At 45.3% G+C, this 15,680-nt stretch overlaps 1 protein-coding gene across 2 annotated transcripts in view; it reads left to right on the forward strand.

Moving 5' to 3' along the window:
• The window catches only part of plch2a (phospholipase C, eta 2a), a 46,709-nt gene that overhangs the window by 25,006 nt on the left and 6,023 nt on the right, over window positions 1-15,680 (forward strand). Inside the window, exons 7-19 of one of the 2 annotated variants that reach the window (XM_060056828.1) lie at window positions 265-372; window positions 3,056-3,214; window positions 4,763-4,864; window positions 5,271-5,368; window positions 5,745-5,833; window positions 7,039-7,224; window positions 7,660-7,767; window positions 8,338-8,462; window positions 8,994-9,078; window positions 10,489-10,635; window positions 11,200-11,279; window positions 12,120-12,200; window positions 15,013-15,385. In XM_060056828.1, coding sequence (XP_059912811.1) covers window positions 265-372; window positions 3,056-3,214; window positions 4,763-4,864; window positions 5,271-5,368; window positions 5,745-5,833; window positions 7,039-7,224; window positions 7,660-7,767; window positions 8,338-8,462; window positions 8,994-9,078; window positions 10,489-10,635; window positions 11,200-11,279; window positions 12,120-12,200; window positions 15,013-15,385 — 1,741 coding nt within the window. The remainder of the gene's footprint in view (window positions 1-264; window positions 373-3,055; window positions 3,215-4,762; window positions 4,865-5,270; window positions 5,369-5,744; window positions 5,834-7,038; window positions 7,225-7,659; window positions 7,768-8,337; window positions 8,463-8,993; window positions 9,079-10,488; window positions 10,636-11,199; window positions 11,280-12,119; window positions 12,201-15,012; window positions 15,386-15,680) is intronic. The other variant, XM_060056834.1, reaches the window with a different exon arrangement.

Below are 15,680 nucleotides of genomic sequence, written 5' to 3' on the forward strand. Positions count from 1 at the left end.
GATCAAAACTTTAAGGAAATCAGTTTATTTTCTTCATAATTAGCTTTTGGACGGCAACCAATTGGTTAATTTTTTTTTTCATAATAATAATATGTTTGAAGACTTTAACCCATCCAACTACGACACCACACATTTGTGGAAAAAAGGCGGGAAAGTCCAAATGTGTTGTCATCTAAACACCATGCTGAGTCCAACATCATGGACACGGGCCCTTCCCTCTGTGTGATGTTAATGTGAACACTGTGTTACCATCTGCCCCCCCAGGGGAAGAAACTGCCCCCCAACATCGACGAGGACGCTGAGGAGGGCGATGTTTCAGACGAGGACAGCGCAGATGAGATGGAGGACGACTGCAAACTAATGAACGGAGACGTAGGTTCACCCTGCACGCCTCCCCTCTCCCTACCCAGCTCCTCCTCCTCTTCTTCCTCCTCCTCTTCCTCGCCCCAAATGGTCTGTTTATGGGTTCACAGGTGTGTGTGTGTGTGTGTGTGTGTGTGTGTGTGTGTGTGTGTGTGTGTGTGTGTGTGTGTGTGTGTGTGTGTGTGTGTGTGTGTGTGTGTGTGTGTGTGTGTGTGTGTACGTGGAAACACACACGCATCCTCGTGCTGATGTGAAACGGAGACTGGAAAACGCAAGCGTTGCCCTTCAGTCTAGTTCCAACCCTACATAAATAACTCCTACATGACGCCTTCAATTCTATTGGTCAGTTTTTCCTTGTTCCATTTAACCAAGTTGCGTAGGACCATGTAAATAGCGCTTTTCCCAACTGTACATTTTTTATCTATCTATATCTAGAGCTACATCTATATCTTTTATCTAAATATACAGTTTATCTATATCTTTATCTACATAACAAAATATCATAAAAGTGATTAAATAGTTTGGAAATGTGATTAGAAATGATTTTCCAATCTTCCAAATGGGACAGGAACATGTACCTAATAAATATAACAGTGGGACACGTGTTTCCCCTACTGGGGAATTCAGTCATTTGGTATATTGTTCCCCAAATCATCCACTACATGCACCTCTGCCTGTCTGTGCAGACAGCCCCAGGCACTGGTTGGATGCCTTCAGCAGAAGAGGACAGACAATGAAATAATCAATAATGAAAGAATTTCCAATTTGTTTGTTAATGAGTTATGGCGCCTGGGGTGTGGCAGCCTTCTGGAAGGTTCTGAGGGGGTGACCTCCCTGGGAATTACAACACAATGTGGGCCACCCTTCGTGATTCATATATGAGGGAACCATTCAGCAGAGCTCTTCACAGTGTCTTGCTGTAGATGAGGGCCGTGTTTTCTTTGTGCCGTTAGATATTTTTTTGCCGTGGGGGATGTATGCTGTACATACAGTACCTTAACCCTTGCTCTGTTTAAATTGTATTCTCTCGCTGATTGTTTCTTTCTGTGTTTGTGTGAGTGTGTTTTTGTGAACGCAATCTTTGTTTGTGTGTTTGTTTATTGGTGTGTGATGGCGTGCATGCGTGTCTTTTCGGAAATCTCTGGTTTGCTGTCTCATGGCCTTTGTTTCCCTCTCTTCTCTCTCACTCTGCCCATTTCAATGTTGCTCTCTTCTTTCAAAGTGGAAGGTACTGTAGCATCCCCATTTACTTCAGAAACCCCCCGCTCCCCTCACCACAACATATACTCATTTCATACCGCCTGTTTTAAAGTATTTGGTAAAAAAATGGGGTTCTCTAAACATTACCAAATAGTTTAAAAATCTCTCTAACGTAAAATGCATGGAGTCTGAAACCTCTACAAATGTTTAAAGTATGCTGCAGTTTCTTGCCCATAGGTTTGGTTACACTTACAGTGGTCCTTGTTTAAAGGGGACATATTATGCAACCAGGTGTGAGTGTGATTAGCCTTACAAGCCGTTTTGAAAATCTGCCCCATATGACATCACTAGTGGGCGTGTCCTCCTAGATCTGTGCTGGATAGATGAGCAACGTTTCCTTCAGTCCACATTGTAGGCTGGTAAACCGATCTATCAGCACAGATCTAGGTGGACACGCCCATGAGTGATGTCATATGGGGCAGTTTTTCGACACTCACACCTGGTGGCATAATATGTCCGCTTTAAGTGTCATGAGCATGCACTTACTGAACACATCATTAATTAACCCAATGGATTGTGGTAGCACTCTGCCACCTAGGGGACGAGGTGAGCAGGTGTTTGTTGGTCCTCCCATGTAGTCCATTCATGAACACTACATCAGACTTTAACTCCAGAGGGTTCAGTTAAAGCACGATGCTGGTGCGAAAGCTACGATAGCGGTTGCGGGCTGCTTGGCTCCTCCTGATGACATCACGAAGCAAACTATGTCATCATGGTGTCGTCACGGTCATCATCGTCATCCCCGTCAAACGCACCACTATTAGCAAAAATATATCTGCTTTTTAGGACCTCATATCCCTCAGTCTCGACTCCTACTAATGCAAATATAGTCATTCTGCGCATCAAAAGTAGGTATTCAAGTTCTATAAATAGTTGAACAATCCCAACACATCTTATTAAGGATTAGGGCTGGTATCGATTCATAGGGCATGAGATCGATTATTTTTTTGTTACTATTATTATTTTTGCACTTCAATAAAAAATGCCTTAATGCAATTTGCAGTGATGGAATGTTGTAGTTCAAGTACACTTTCACTTGCAATTCCTTTCTAATTTCAAAATTGCAGACAGTTTTGTTTACAGCTCAAGTTTAAACAATTTACAAGTTTGCACATAAAACCTGTTGTTTAAGGTGAAGAGAAACAAGGAAGTAGGCTACATTTGTAATTTGTAACACAGTTGAGCCATTTTCATTATTTAAGAGCAGATCGAATCGTGATTAATCGATTCAGAACCTTATGCATTGAATTCGAATCGATTTAGGAAATTGGCCCCGATACCCAGCCCTATTAAGGATTGTATTGGCTCGGTTCTGTTTGCCGAGAGAAGGGCTGAGGTGGCTGAGGTTCCGCTACACACCTTCCTTAACTTTCATAGCTTCCCTTTCACACTGTTCTCTCCCTCTCTCCCCCCGCCTCTCTTCCCCCTGCAGACGTCAGCCAATAGGAAGCAGGTCGAGAGCCTGGCCAAGAAGAAGCTGGACAGCCTGATGAAGGAGTCTCAGATCCGGGACAGGGAGGACCCTGACAGCTTCACCATCGCCGGCCTGCCCCCGACCGGGAAGCCCACGACGGACCAAGGAAGCCCCAAGGTGGGTCATGTGATCTGTGCTTGCACCGCCCACACCTGCTTCAGGGACCGGCTCATTTGTTTGTGTTTTTTCCCAAAATAATTAAAAAGAAAGCCTTCTCTTACTTTATACAGACCCTCCCCCTGATTCCCCCCACCCTAAAAAAACAAGAATAAATAAAGGTTTCATACAAAATAAAAACAGAATTGTAATATGACTAACATAAGGCAACAACATTCAAACATCTACATCTACAAGATGGTAAAACTCAAGCTAATATGCAGACTACAATGACCACCACATCATTCAATTGAGGATGAACCATACCTCTTTTAAAAAGGTGTCCCCCTTTTGGTTTCATGTTATGGTTGTAAAGTCTGCTGCCTTGGCTTGCAACTTCTTTAAAATTCCTTGCGTCCCTGATTTCTCTATCATTCGCTCTTCTCTGTCTGTCTGTCTGTCTGTCTGTCTGTCTGTCTGTCTGTCTGTCTGTCTGTCTGTCTGTCTGTCTGTCTGTCTGTCTGTCTGTCTGTTCTCTGTTCTTCTTTTCTTTCTCCTGCTCTTCTCCGGTGGCTTCTCTTTAGCTGTCTCTCTCGCTCCCACTCTCTCTCTCCGTCGCTCTCTCTCTCGTTAAAACACTCTCGCTCCGTAATCAAGTTGGGGAGCCTGGGGCGCTTGTGTGCGTGTGCATTAAGTGGGCACTTCAGTGTGTCAGTGAGCCCGCTGCACTCACCTAACGAGTTTTGCTTCTGCTCTGCAAAGCTTGCTCATAAGCACACAATCCCAATCAACGTTTTAATCAGATGTAGTACCTTTTATCATCCAATTTACTTTTCAGCAATACAACAATATTTTGATTATTTGGAGGAAAAAAACAAGCTGCATGGAGAAACATATTTTATTCTTCTTCTTTACATTTATATGCAACAAATGCAAAATATTTATTTATCAAAATTAAATCATTGCCAGTCAGCATTGCTTTCCACTTTCTCAATGTGATGTTATAAGGATTGGAACATTTGCCAGAAATGTGTTAACCTTTTATGTACCCAGAATAGGCCTTTTGGTTAACAGAATCTTACTCTTTCTTGCCAAGCGCTCTTAACACACAGGCTACCCATGCACCATAGCATACTTGTTGTACCGGGAGTAAATCCTCTTGAACATGTGCATAACAACTCCACACAGAAGGGTATCAAACCAAGTACCCGTTGAGGCTTTGAGGCATCAGTGATCAGATTTATTATTGAACCCCAGATTTACAAATGCAGCTACAGCGCCACCTGCTGGCTATATCATAAATCGGAAGACATGCGCACCAAGCACATTGTACTACTACACTTCTTAACTAGAGGTTATGTGTGTGTGTGTGTGTGTGTGTGTGTGTGTGTGTGTGTGTGTGTGTGTGTGTGTGTGTGTGTGTGTGTGTGTGTGTGTGTGTGTGTGTGTGTGTGTGTGTGTGTGTGTGTGTTAACCCTGTGGTTGATTGTGTTCACCCTGTGGTTGATTGTGTTCACCGTGTGCTTGTGTGTGTTCACCATGTGCTTGTCTGTTTGTGTGTGTCCTCAGAGCAAAGGAGACGACGGCACCGACACGGCAGATGAATCCAACTCCAGCGGCACCAAGCGGGGAGGGGGTCGCTCCTTCATGGGGAGCTTCTCCAAACGCAAGGTCTGGACCGTGAATAGGGATAGACGCATGAATCAATAAGAAACTAAGACTGAACTCTTGTCTGCTCTCTCAACCTCATCCTTGGCCTCCCCATTTTTTAACCTCTTGTATTGTACCCCAGCCCATACTTAAATTAGCAGTGTTGGTCGTGTTACTGGTGCACTAAAGCTTCTATCCGGGACACGCAGGTCACCTACTAGAGGTTATCTAGTACCAGAGAATATCAGAACCTTTACCCAAATCCTTGTTTAACCTGTTCTGAATCATTCATCTGAGGCATTTTAGCTTATTTTTAGTTATTTTTTAGTAATTTCCTCTGGGATTAGTGAATCTACTGTTCTGGATGAGGATGATGATGATGATGATGGTGATGATGATGATGATGATGATGATGCCATCTCTCCAGAAAAAGGCCAGTAAGCTGAAGAAGGCGTCCAGCCTGGAAGACACCGACACAGACCCAGAGAGTTCTAGCAGCGCCTCCCGAGTCCCACTTTCCAACAAGTAGGATACTCACTCACTCATTAACTCACGAAACACTCACAGAATTTCACTTAGACAAACACACACGTACATTCACAAACGCACTGACAAAATGACTTTATTTGTCATTTTGCACATCGCACCTTCAGATTTTTTTATATCAGAAGGTGCGATATTTAGTCTTTGATGTGGAAAATGGAACGTGAAAACAACGACATTACAGATGACAAAAACAAACGGAAAATGTTGCCTCAATATATATATATATTTTTAGATTTTCCCAGGCCAAGTATTTCATGGTGCCGCCACCTTCTTTAGTTTTATCCCATTCACCTATTTCCAAGCTCATTCCAAGCTCATCTAAACCTCTGACCTTTTGTGACCTGTTACCTCTCAGGAAGAAGAAGACGATGAAGCTGTCCAGGGCGTTGTCAGACCTGGTCAAGTACACCCGCTCTGTGGGCCTCAATGACATCGATGCCCAAGGTAAGACCCATCGTCAGTCTGCTTAATCATGTGGGGACCGAAAGATGGACAGATAAAAAGGCACAAGACTTCCACATTGATGGACACACACACGCAAACACACATACACCCCTGCACACACACAAACAAACACAAAAACACCCCCACATGCAAACATGCACAAACACTCCTGCACACACGCACACACCAACACACACACCAACACACACCTACACACTAGGGATGTGTCGGTCGCGACCGATTCGTTACAACGAACGAATCCCAAACGTGAACGACAAGAACTGGTTCCCCAAAACAAGAAGAACTGGTTCTTTGATTCTTTTTTTAAAACATTAACCAAAAATATGGTCACGTAAATGAAATATACAAACGAACAGAGCTTCGTCTCCCCGCGACTTATATTGATTGAGTCTACAACGTTCTCAAAGATTCAGCCAATGAGAGGTAGCAATGGTGTTGCAATGGCACCTGGGTAAACCAATGACAAGGCGGTACCGTCGAATATGCACGCTTTCTGTCTGACGTATCTTGGGTCATACCATTCGACGTGGGGTCACTCATATATCCCCCTACATTTTTTCGAAAATAGACTTGACCTCCATCTGTTTATTGGATAAACACATTTCCCAATCCCAGGAGTCTTTGCTCCATTCTACGTCAATTTAAGAACAAACAAAGAAATTGAACTGCAGTTCGTATTTTTTATTTATGACCATGAAAGTTCTGTAATGCCTGAACAATGAAGAATTAAATGTAAAGTAAAATAAAATTATAAATGTAAAACCATGAATAAAATATAGAGAGTAAGCAAGTGGTATAAATATTGGTGGGACATTTGGTTATACTATATAGTGTATCTTCTCGATTTCCACGGGGTTTAGAGCCTAGAGTGGTTTAAATTATGCTCACGGCCGTCTCGCGGGGGGGCGGCAGACACCAAATGACGTAATCTGACGTAACGAACGAATCAAAACGAACGAATCAAATAAACGAATCGTTATAGTGAACTGAACTGAAAAAACTAGTTCCCGGAAAAGAATCATTTTGCCCATCCCTACTACACACACATCTACACATACAAACACACACACACCCCTGCAAATACAAAGACACAAACACAAATACAAACACACACACACACACCTCCCTCTACACAGACGTGTTTTTAGTCCCGAAACAGTTTGTGACCCTCTCCCCCCCTCCAGCCGAAAGCCTCGGCTGGCAGGTGTCCTCCCTGAGCGAGACCAAGGCCCACCAGGTGATGATGCAGAAGGCCGCAGCCTTCATCCACTTCAACCAGAGACAGCTCTCGCGCATCTACCCTTCGTCCTACCGGGTGGACTCCTCCAACTTCAACCCCCAGCCCTTCTGGAACGCAGGCTGCCAACTCGGTACTATTTGTTTGTGTGTATAAATAGAAACGCTTTACCTTGAGCTGTGACAGCCTCCACCGACACAGAAGGGTGACCTTTATGCTTTTGGCCTAACAACTCATTCAGCAGTAAGATTGATGAAGATCTGTCATTTGGTTTGTTTTTATTCCTGCTTGTTTATTCCTATTTTTTCACCTTGAGTAAACCGTGGAAAACCTTTCCACTCTTTTCATGCTGTGTCAGTCAAGAGTCGTTGTGGTGTTATTCCCTGCGCACACATTATGGCATTACAAGTTCAGGCTGGGAGTAATACTTCCACAGGGATCGAGGAGCAGTTAAGGGGGTGTTGATGGAGGGTTACCTTTCCTGAACTTCCCATCTGGGAACACCAGTTTGAATGTACTATCTCCTCTTATCCTGACCGTCCCCACGGACGCTGTGCGTCGGTTTCAGTGGCTCTGAACTACCAGTCGGAGGGTCGTGTGCTCCAGCTGAACCGGGCCAAGTTCTACAGCAACGGGAACTGTGGCTACACCCTGAAGCCCACCTGCATGTGTGAAGGTATGGTCAGGCCACACACTGTCCTCCTCACCGGGGTCACCTTCACACGCTCATATGCCTTGTTATTCGTTTTCGGGCTACAGTGTCGACAGCAGTATTGATATTGGCCCGATACCATGCTAAAGACAACGGTCGGTCAATCTAAAGTGCTGTCATTTAGCAAACACTTTATCGAAAGCGACTTACAGGTGAGGCTCAGGAAAAATGGAAGGACCCCAATAAAAAGATAAGATGCCAAGCGTCCTGTATTGACCTGGTGGAGTCCTGTATTGACCTGGTGGCGTCCTGTATTGACCTGGTGGAGTCCTGTATTGACCTGGTGGTGTCCTGTATTGACCTCGTGGAGTCCTGTATTGACCTGATGGAGTCCTGTATTGACCTGATGGTGTCCTGTATTCTCCTGCTGGTGTCCTGTATTTACCTGGTGGTGTCCTGTATTGACCTGATGGTGTCCTGTATTCTCCTGCTGGTGTCCTCTATTGACCTGGTGGTGTGCTCCATTGCCCCTCAGGGCTGAATGTGATTCTGTGCCTGTGTCTGACCTGTCCTCCATGGTGACCGTGACACCAGGTGTCTTTAACCCCCACCTGGAGGACCCCCTGCCAGGCCAGATGAAGAAGCAGCTGGTCCTGAAGATCATCAGCGGACAACAGCTCCCCAAGCCCAAAGACTCCATGCTTGGAGACCGGGGAGAGGTACCACTATACACACACACTGTGTCTCTCTACCTCTCATCCTGGCTCTCTCTACTTCTCGTTCTCTCTCTCTCTGTTGCTCTTAGTCTCGCTCTACCTACCCCTACCTCGCTCTCCGTCTCTTCCTCTCCATCACTCTTTCTTCCTCTCTCCCACTCCCTCTATCGCTGTCCACAACCCTCCTTCTCTCTGCCTCCCTCCCTCTCTCTGCCTCCCTCCCTCTCTCTGCCTCCCTCCCTCTCTCTGCCTTCCTCCCTCCTTACCTCCCTCTCTCTGCCTTCCCCCCTCCTTCCCTCCCTCTCTCTCTGCCTCCTTCCCTAGTACCAATCTGTTTGTTTGTCTGTCTGTCTCTCTCCCTTTGTCCTTTTCTCTGTGTCTCTCTCACAAATGAATGTAACATAGCGTGTCACAAATGAATGAACCTCTCATCCAATTGGTCCTGATTGAATACATGTCCGCTACTCAGCCTCGGCTAGTGTCAGGTTTTCATCATCATGTACGTGCTGACTGTAATGTGTATGTTTGTGTTAGATCATCGATCCCTTCGTTGAGGTGGAGGTGATCGGCCTGCCGGCGGACTGCTGCAAGGAGCAGACCAGGGTGGTTGATGACAACGGTGAGACCCCACCCTCCATCACACCACACTTACAAGTGCATAATATTAACAAGATGATTATGATGATAACACACTCAAATAATAATAATTACACCAACACTAATAATAATAACCAAACACCCATGTTATAATAATAATAATAATAATAATAATAATAATAATAATAATAATAATAATAATTATAATAATAATATAATACATTTGTTTGTTTTCAAATCAAAATACTTTTTGTCCTCTCGGGGCAATTCAAGGTGCTTTAAAACAAGAAACAGGAGATGATGTCATGCAGTATCACTGATACACACAAGCCTGCAGACAATACAGATATCATAACATCAGGTTACAATTGCAGAATGGTTCAAGTTTATAAGCGACGACCATACCAATGAGTTTGAATTCAATCTCCTGATCGCTGATAACTTATTTATTATGTGGCTTTACTGTAAAGCTTTAAGGGATATAAGGGATTTTGAGATCATCTGTGAGTTTTTGTGTGTATCTTGAAATGCGTTTCAAACAACAATACAGCCTTAATGATCTGGATATTGATCACATCATTATGGCTGATGTTATAGCTATTGATGTAGTATGTGTGAAGTATCTGACCCACTGTCCACCGGGATCTAGATAAGCTACTCACTGGGGTGTGTGTGTGCGCTTGCAGCTGTGGTTATGTTGTGGATTCCTGTGGCCTGCTGTGATATGGATTTGTGCGTGTGTACGTGTGAGAGATGTGTGTGTGTGTGTGGACACTTGGCATGCTAGCTTGCCAAGATAGCTTCCGTTCTGAATATAGTTTGATCTATAATGGATGAGCCCAGCATTGGGGGACATGCATAGACAGCATCTCCCTGTCTACTTACCCGTATGCGCTGATGTGCATGTACCGACACACACACACACACACACACACACACACACACACACACACACACACACACACACACACACACACACACACACACTTCAATTATTCATGATGCTGAGCTTGCTCCCTACCCTCTATCCTTGACTGTCCGCTCTCTCTCTGTTTAACTCTCTCCCTTTCTCTCTCCATCTCATTCCCTTATTATTTGTGTATCCCTCTGCCTCTCTCGCCATCAATCAACTTCTCCCTCTCTCTCTGTCTCGGTTTCGGTCTCTCTCTCTTGGTATATTTTCCCTCTTCCTCCCTTTATCCGAATCTAACCCGGACTCAGCCTGTCTCTTTTTCTGTGCACCTCTCTCTCCCCCTCTCCGCCCACAATGCCCCCTCCCTCCCTTCCTCTCTCCCTCTTCCTATCCACACATCTTCCATCGTCATTCTCTCCTCTCCCCCCCCCCCCCCCCCCTCCCCTGCTCAATCTCCCTCTCTCTGCACTCCTACCTGCCCCACTTCCTAACCCCTCCCTCCTCTCTCTCCCCCGTTAGGGTTCAACCCCATGTGGGAGGAGACCCTGGTGTTCACCCTGCACATGCCCGAGCTGGCCCTGGTGCGCTTCCTGGTGTGGGACCACGACCCCATCGGACAGGACTTTATCGGCCAGCGCACCATCGCCTTCAACAGCATGATGACGGGTAAGGTCGCTGCCCCCGGGAACACAGCATGCACACACACACACACCCCCCCCATCCTTAGGAGGGAGGCATGGCACTGGGGGAGATTAAAGGGGATGCCTGTACTGTCTTAAATTGGGAGCCCACTCTATGCTGTAAGCTCTGATAGATATGCATGGATCAGTGTTTCCTGTTTGGGATGTCTTTGGGGGATTTTGGTAGGATGAGACTTTTTATCACAAAAAATCCAATGTTTAAGGAAGCTACGGTACAATGCTCCAAGCCCCTTCTGAAATAGGCTTCCTGAGGTAATTGGGAAACAACCCTTTTTTTTTTATGCTCTTCATCTAGAGGCTGACATAAATACTTTTACCATTCCTTTCTAAAGATGTTATGTTTAAAAAGCTCCACAATGATGATTATTCTTGCGAAAGCTGTTATTAATAACTTTGTGTTTGGCCTCAAGAAATGTCCTCTGTGGTTAGGGTATCCTGTTCTAGCCTGTTCTGTCCTGGCTTGTCCTCTTCTGGCCTGTCCTGGGCTGCTCTCTAGCCTAATACACGAGCGTTGTGTTCCTATCTCCAGGATACCGCCATGTGTACCTAGAAGGTATGGAGGAGGCCTCGATCTTTGTTCATATCGCTGTTCATGACATCACCGGTAAGGTAGGTACCCACAAACCAGGGACAGCTGCTTCTTTACCACCTCGGCCTACGGTCTGTATTGTTTATTGAGCCACACACAGAATGCTGATGAGCAATATCATCCCAGACACCCAGGTTTATCATTGATTGTAAATCAAAATTTATTTGATTACTGGTACTTTACTAATATATATTTTTTCAGAGATGGTTTTCCACCAAGAAATGACCTATATTCACATATCACATATATTCTAAACTAGAAACGTGGTTAATTCTGTATTTATTTATCATACCACTTCTCTTTTTCTCAAGTGTGTGTGGTCTTAGAGTATTGATCTCATAAATTGCGTTCAGTCGAGGACAAATGGACTCATTTTGGTCACAGCAGATTGTGTTACTGTTGTTTTAGTCTTGTTACATCTAGAAAGGAGATGTATTTATACCATGGTAACACATTCAGAGTCCGTTCCTTGGGAAGACTGAACTCTATGTTACACTCTCACCTCATCTAAACAAAGCACCATTATGTTTGTGTGTCTCACTATATCTTGGACAAGACTGATCAATGTTTGTAGTTTTTCTTAAACATACGATATGGCAGTAAGTCACTTTTTTCACACTTTATCTTGATACACTGCCTCAAACCGCAGTGAGAACAATCAATCAAAACCACTCTGAATATTCATGTGTTCAGCTTCTCAACTTCCTGTCTGTTCCCCCTCTTTCTCTGCTGTTGATCTATGTGCCCTCCCTCCCCACCGCTACCCTGTTCTAGTCTTCTTGTCTTCCTCTCTTCTCTAGCCTCCCTCGTACCCCCTCTCTAAATGCTCTCTCCTGCTCTTCTTCTCTTTGTAATTGCAGTGGAGCCCTCTTTGTCCAGCAATCGCTGCATGTAGAGGCAGGACTTGGTTAGCAGTCCTCAAGCTGCCACTCAGAACTCAGGTGTAGTGCTGCCCAATCGGCATTTTGCATGCGCTGCAAGCACCCTCTCACTGCCCAGGGCCTCCCTTCTCCTCCTCCTCCTCCTCTCCCCACCCAGGCCACGCCTCCTCCTTCTCCTCCTCCCCTACCACCCCCTCCCCTCCTTACACCCACCCCTCCCCTCTTACACCCACCCCTCCGCCGCTAGCCAATGAAAAACATTGTAACGGAAAAAGGCTAACTCATGCACCTCATGAGTTGTTGAAAATAACACCATGTAACAAAGCTTGAACTCCCTTCCCCCTAACATTGTCGTTGACCCTCTAAAGTAGATCCAATGCTGCTAACGGCTAGTTAGGTCACTGGTGGGACCCACAAGATGTGATTGAGAGGGGCAGAGAGAGGGAGCTAGAGGGAGGGTGTGAGACAGGGCAAGATAGAGCGAGAAAAAGGGAAGGGGAGGTGGAGGTCGTTCAGGGATAGAGGTTGACCTCAGTGCTTTGGTGTCATTATTTCTCCTACTGACTGGCACTATTTTGAGTCAACAGAAATTGACACAGGGTTCACCCAAGCTGCTCCCTAGATATTAGGTTTCTGTTGGTCGCTGCGATTCCTTGAGCATAGAGTTGGAGAGATTTGCAGACATCTATCTTTTTGTTTTTCAATGTATAATTTTTATTTTTATTTTTGCTATGTCTTTAAGTTGATCAAGAACAGCTTTAGATTTATAGTTCGTTCATATATCCGTTGCTCTATTTCTCTTCACTTGTGTCTTTTCTTTTTGTCCATGGCTTTTAAGTTTTTCTATGTCTTTGTCAACCACATATACACAGATCAACAGATATTATGTCAAGGCTGGGGCTAGTTGGATCTACTTCATTCTTTGTGTTTGTGAAAGCCCATTGGGTATTTATTTAAAGAGTAACTACAAACCAGACGACTTTTCTGAGTTTGCTGCCCCCTTCAGGTTAAAATCCATCAACTGTCACTGTGAACTGCTGTTGCTCATCTGATGACTTGAATCTTTCATGAGAAAAAACGATTTGATTAGAATAATCCACCTACAATGTATTACAGCATCAAGTGGACCTGGACGGTTTTATTCCTTTTTTCAAACTTTTTTGTTACACATGTAACTTCCAATGCAAAGGCTTCATTGCTTCTCTGCTAATCCTGGCACCAGCTCATATGTTATCTTGTACCATTATAAGGAGAAGCTAACCATTGATGTCTGCTTGTGTCTTGATCAGCTTGTATGATCTTAGCCCTGCATCACACATGATTGGCTACCCTTGCCAGACGATTTGCAATTGATTAACAAGGTAACATCATGATGGATATTAACAAGCAGTCCGTGGCTGTTGGTCTCTCAGGCTGAATGCCAGTCAAAGCGGTGACATCAATATTCATGAGTTATGTAATCAACTCAAGACTTGGCTTGGCAGGGATCCTATGAAAACTGTTTCAGATTGTTCTGCAGTGCCCTTAAAGTTGACGCATGGTGATCTTTCTTTAGATTCAGATTGATTTTTGAACTTTTTTCACTCCTTGCAAATATCAAGTGTGCATCAAGAAAGAGTATCAAGGTGGGCCTATCATGTTTTTAACCACCAGATGGCAGCAAACCAAAAAAGTCGTAAAGTTAGTCTTTAATGCCAGAATATGTTGGGGAACCTAGTACTGGAATGTCCTTGTTGAGTGTGTCCGTGCACAAGTGCCATCCTGCCTGCACAACGTTGGTGTTGTCTCCAGTGTCACAGTTCTGCACTCTGTGCTGTTCTCCCACACTATCTTCACCATCGACCTTCTCAGACCGCTCATCCGTTCCCTGCTCTCCATATGCAAACACATGGCCCTGCCACCACCTAACCTTCATTCCTTGCCATCACTTGTTGTTTGTTCTGCATCTTTATTACTTGCGGTCATATTCTTCAAAGATCGGTGCCAGTTCAATTAAAGTCTAGAGTCTAACGGCTTGGAGAGATGGTTGCAACAGCAGCATTTGATTGGCTCACATTAGTTTCATGGGATGTTGCAAAACAAAAGGATGAGAGTGAAATCCCTTGATGCCAAATCCTGCCAGTTTGAGCCAAGGGTTAACCCGAGATTGCTCTCTTTGCTGTTTGATTCTAATGATTGGTTCATATTATTTGACTGTTTAATCACAAGAAAACCAAGGTATTATGAACGGATATAATATTGATTGGATTATTGTTAGTGTCACTATTATAAGTGACCTTATGCTGCTGTATTCAGGATGATTCAGGAATAACTTTTTAATACCTTCATACCTAAATACCTTAATTGAATTTGATTGTATACTTCTTTTCTCATCACAACAAGCTAACACTGGAGATCATGTATGGGCTGTGACCCACATGTCCAGGGTGTGAACCATGGTTACTAATATAAAAGGGGAATTGCCCTTGAAATGATCATTATCCCTCATTTTTCGGTTAATTGTCAAATGAACACTTTAAACCCAGAATGAACCTGTTTACTGTGAATAACTTGTTTACATCATCTGTTAGGGTATTCTATCAAGCGAATCCTGATAGGATACACATATTTACCTGATGCATTGCTAATACAGGGAAATATGTCGATATATATAATTTGTTGTGTAATCTAATGAGATTCCAGTGTTCGAAGCATGCAAATACAACATTAGCAAAAACAGCTAATTTGTCTCCCAATACCATTCATGTGAACAGATAGTCTCTATTGGTTCCATGGGCGTAATCCAGAGGCCAGTTACTTCCTCTACATGTGTGTGCTCGTGTGTTCAGGTCCATTTCGTTCTGCTCCCTAACTCCGCTTCTCTCCGTCACAGGCCAGGGCGGCCAGCGGCATAAAAGGGCTTTTTCACAGAAACCCAAAGCAGTCTTCCCTGGACAGCCATGCTGCTGCTCAGCTTAGCCGCAAGCACCCGTTTGGCGCCCACCTCCTGCGCCGCACTGCCAGCGCCCCCACCAAGGGCCAGCCCAAGGTCAAGAAGGGCCTGCCGGAGATCGCCATCGACACCAAAGACTACAGCTCGGAGGGCGCCAGCGAGGACCGCGAGTCGGAGGAGCAGGGCGGCGGGGCTGCCGTCACAGACCCCCAGGATCCCACCACCCAGCAGCAGCAGCACCAACACCAAAACGGGGCGGCCCGGGACCATCCCGGCACCACCAACGGGGCTTTGCGCCCGGAGGAGGGTAAAGGTAAGAGCCCGCGCTTCGCCCGCCGCCGCCGCCGCTGCCCCATGACGGAGCCCCTGAGGCGGGTCGCCCGGCTCCGGCTGCAGGAGCCCCTGGACCAGGGGGTGTTCGCCCGCGTGGCGCTTAACGGCTCGGGGAGGGTGGGCGTGGCGTCCAACTGCATCACGTGCGTGAGCGGCGCCCAGGAGAGCCCCGAGGCCGAGCGGAAGGCTCAGTCCGGCGACCGGCAGGCAGAGCAGGATAGGCCGGAGAAAAGTCCCAACACTGTCCCCGTGCACGTTCAGCCAGATCCTGAGTC

The sequence above is a fragment of the Gadus macrocephalus genome, chromosome 1 (genome assembly GCF_031168955.1).
Source record: "Gadus macrocephalus chromosome 1, ASM3116895v1".
Lineage (NCBI taxonomy): Eukaryota > Metazoa > Chordata > Actinopteri > Gadiformes > Gadidae > Gadus > Gadus macrocephalus.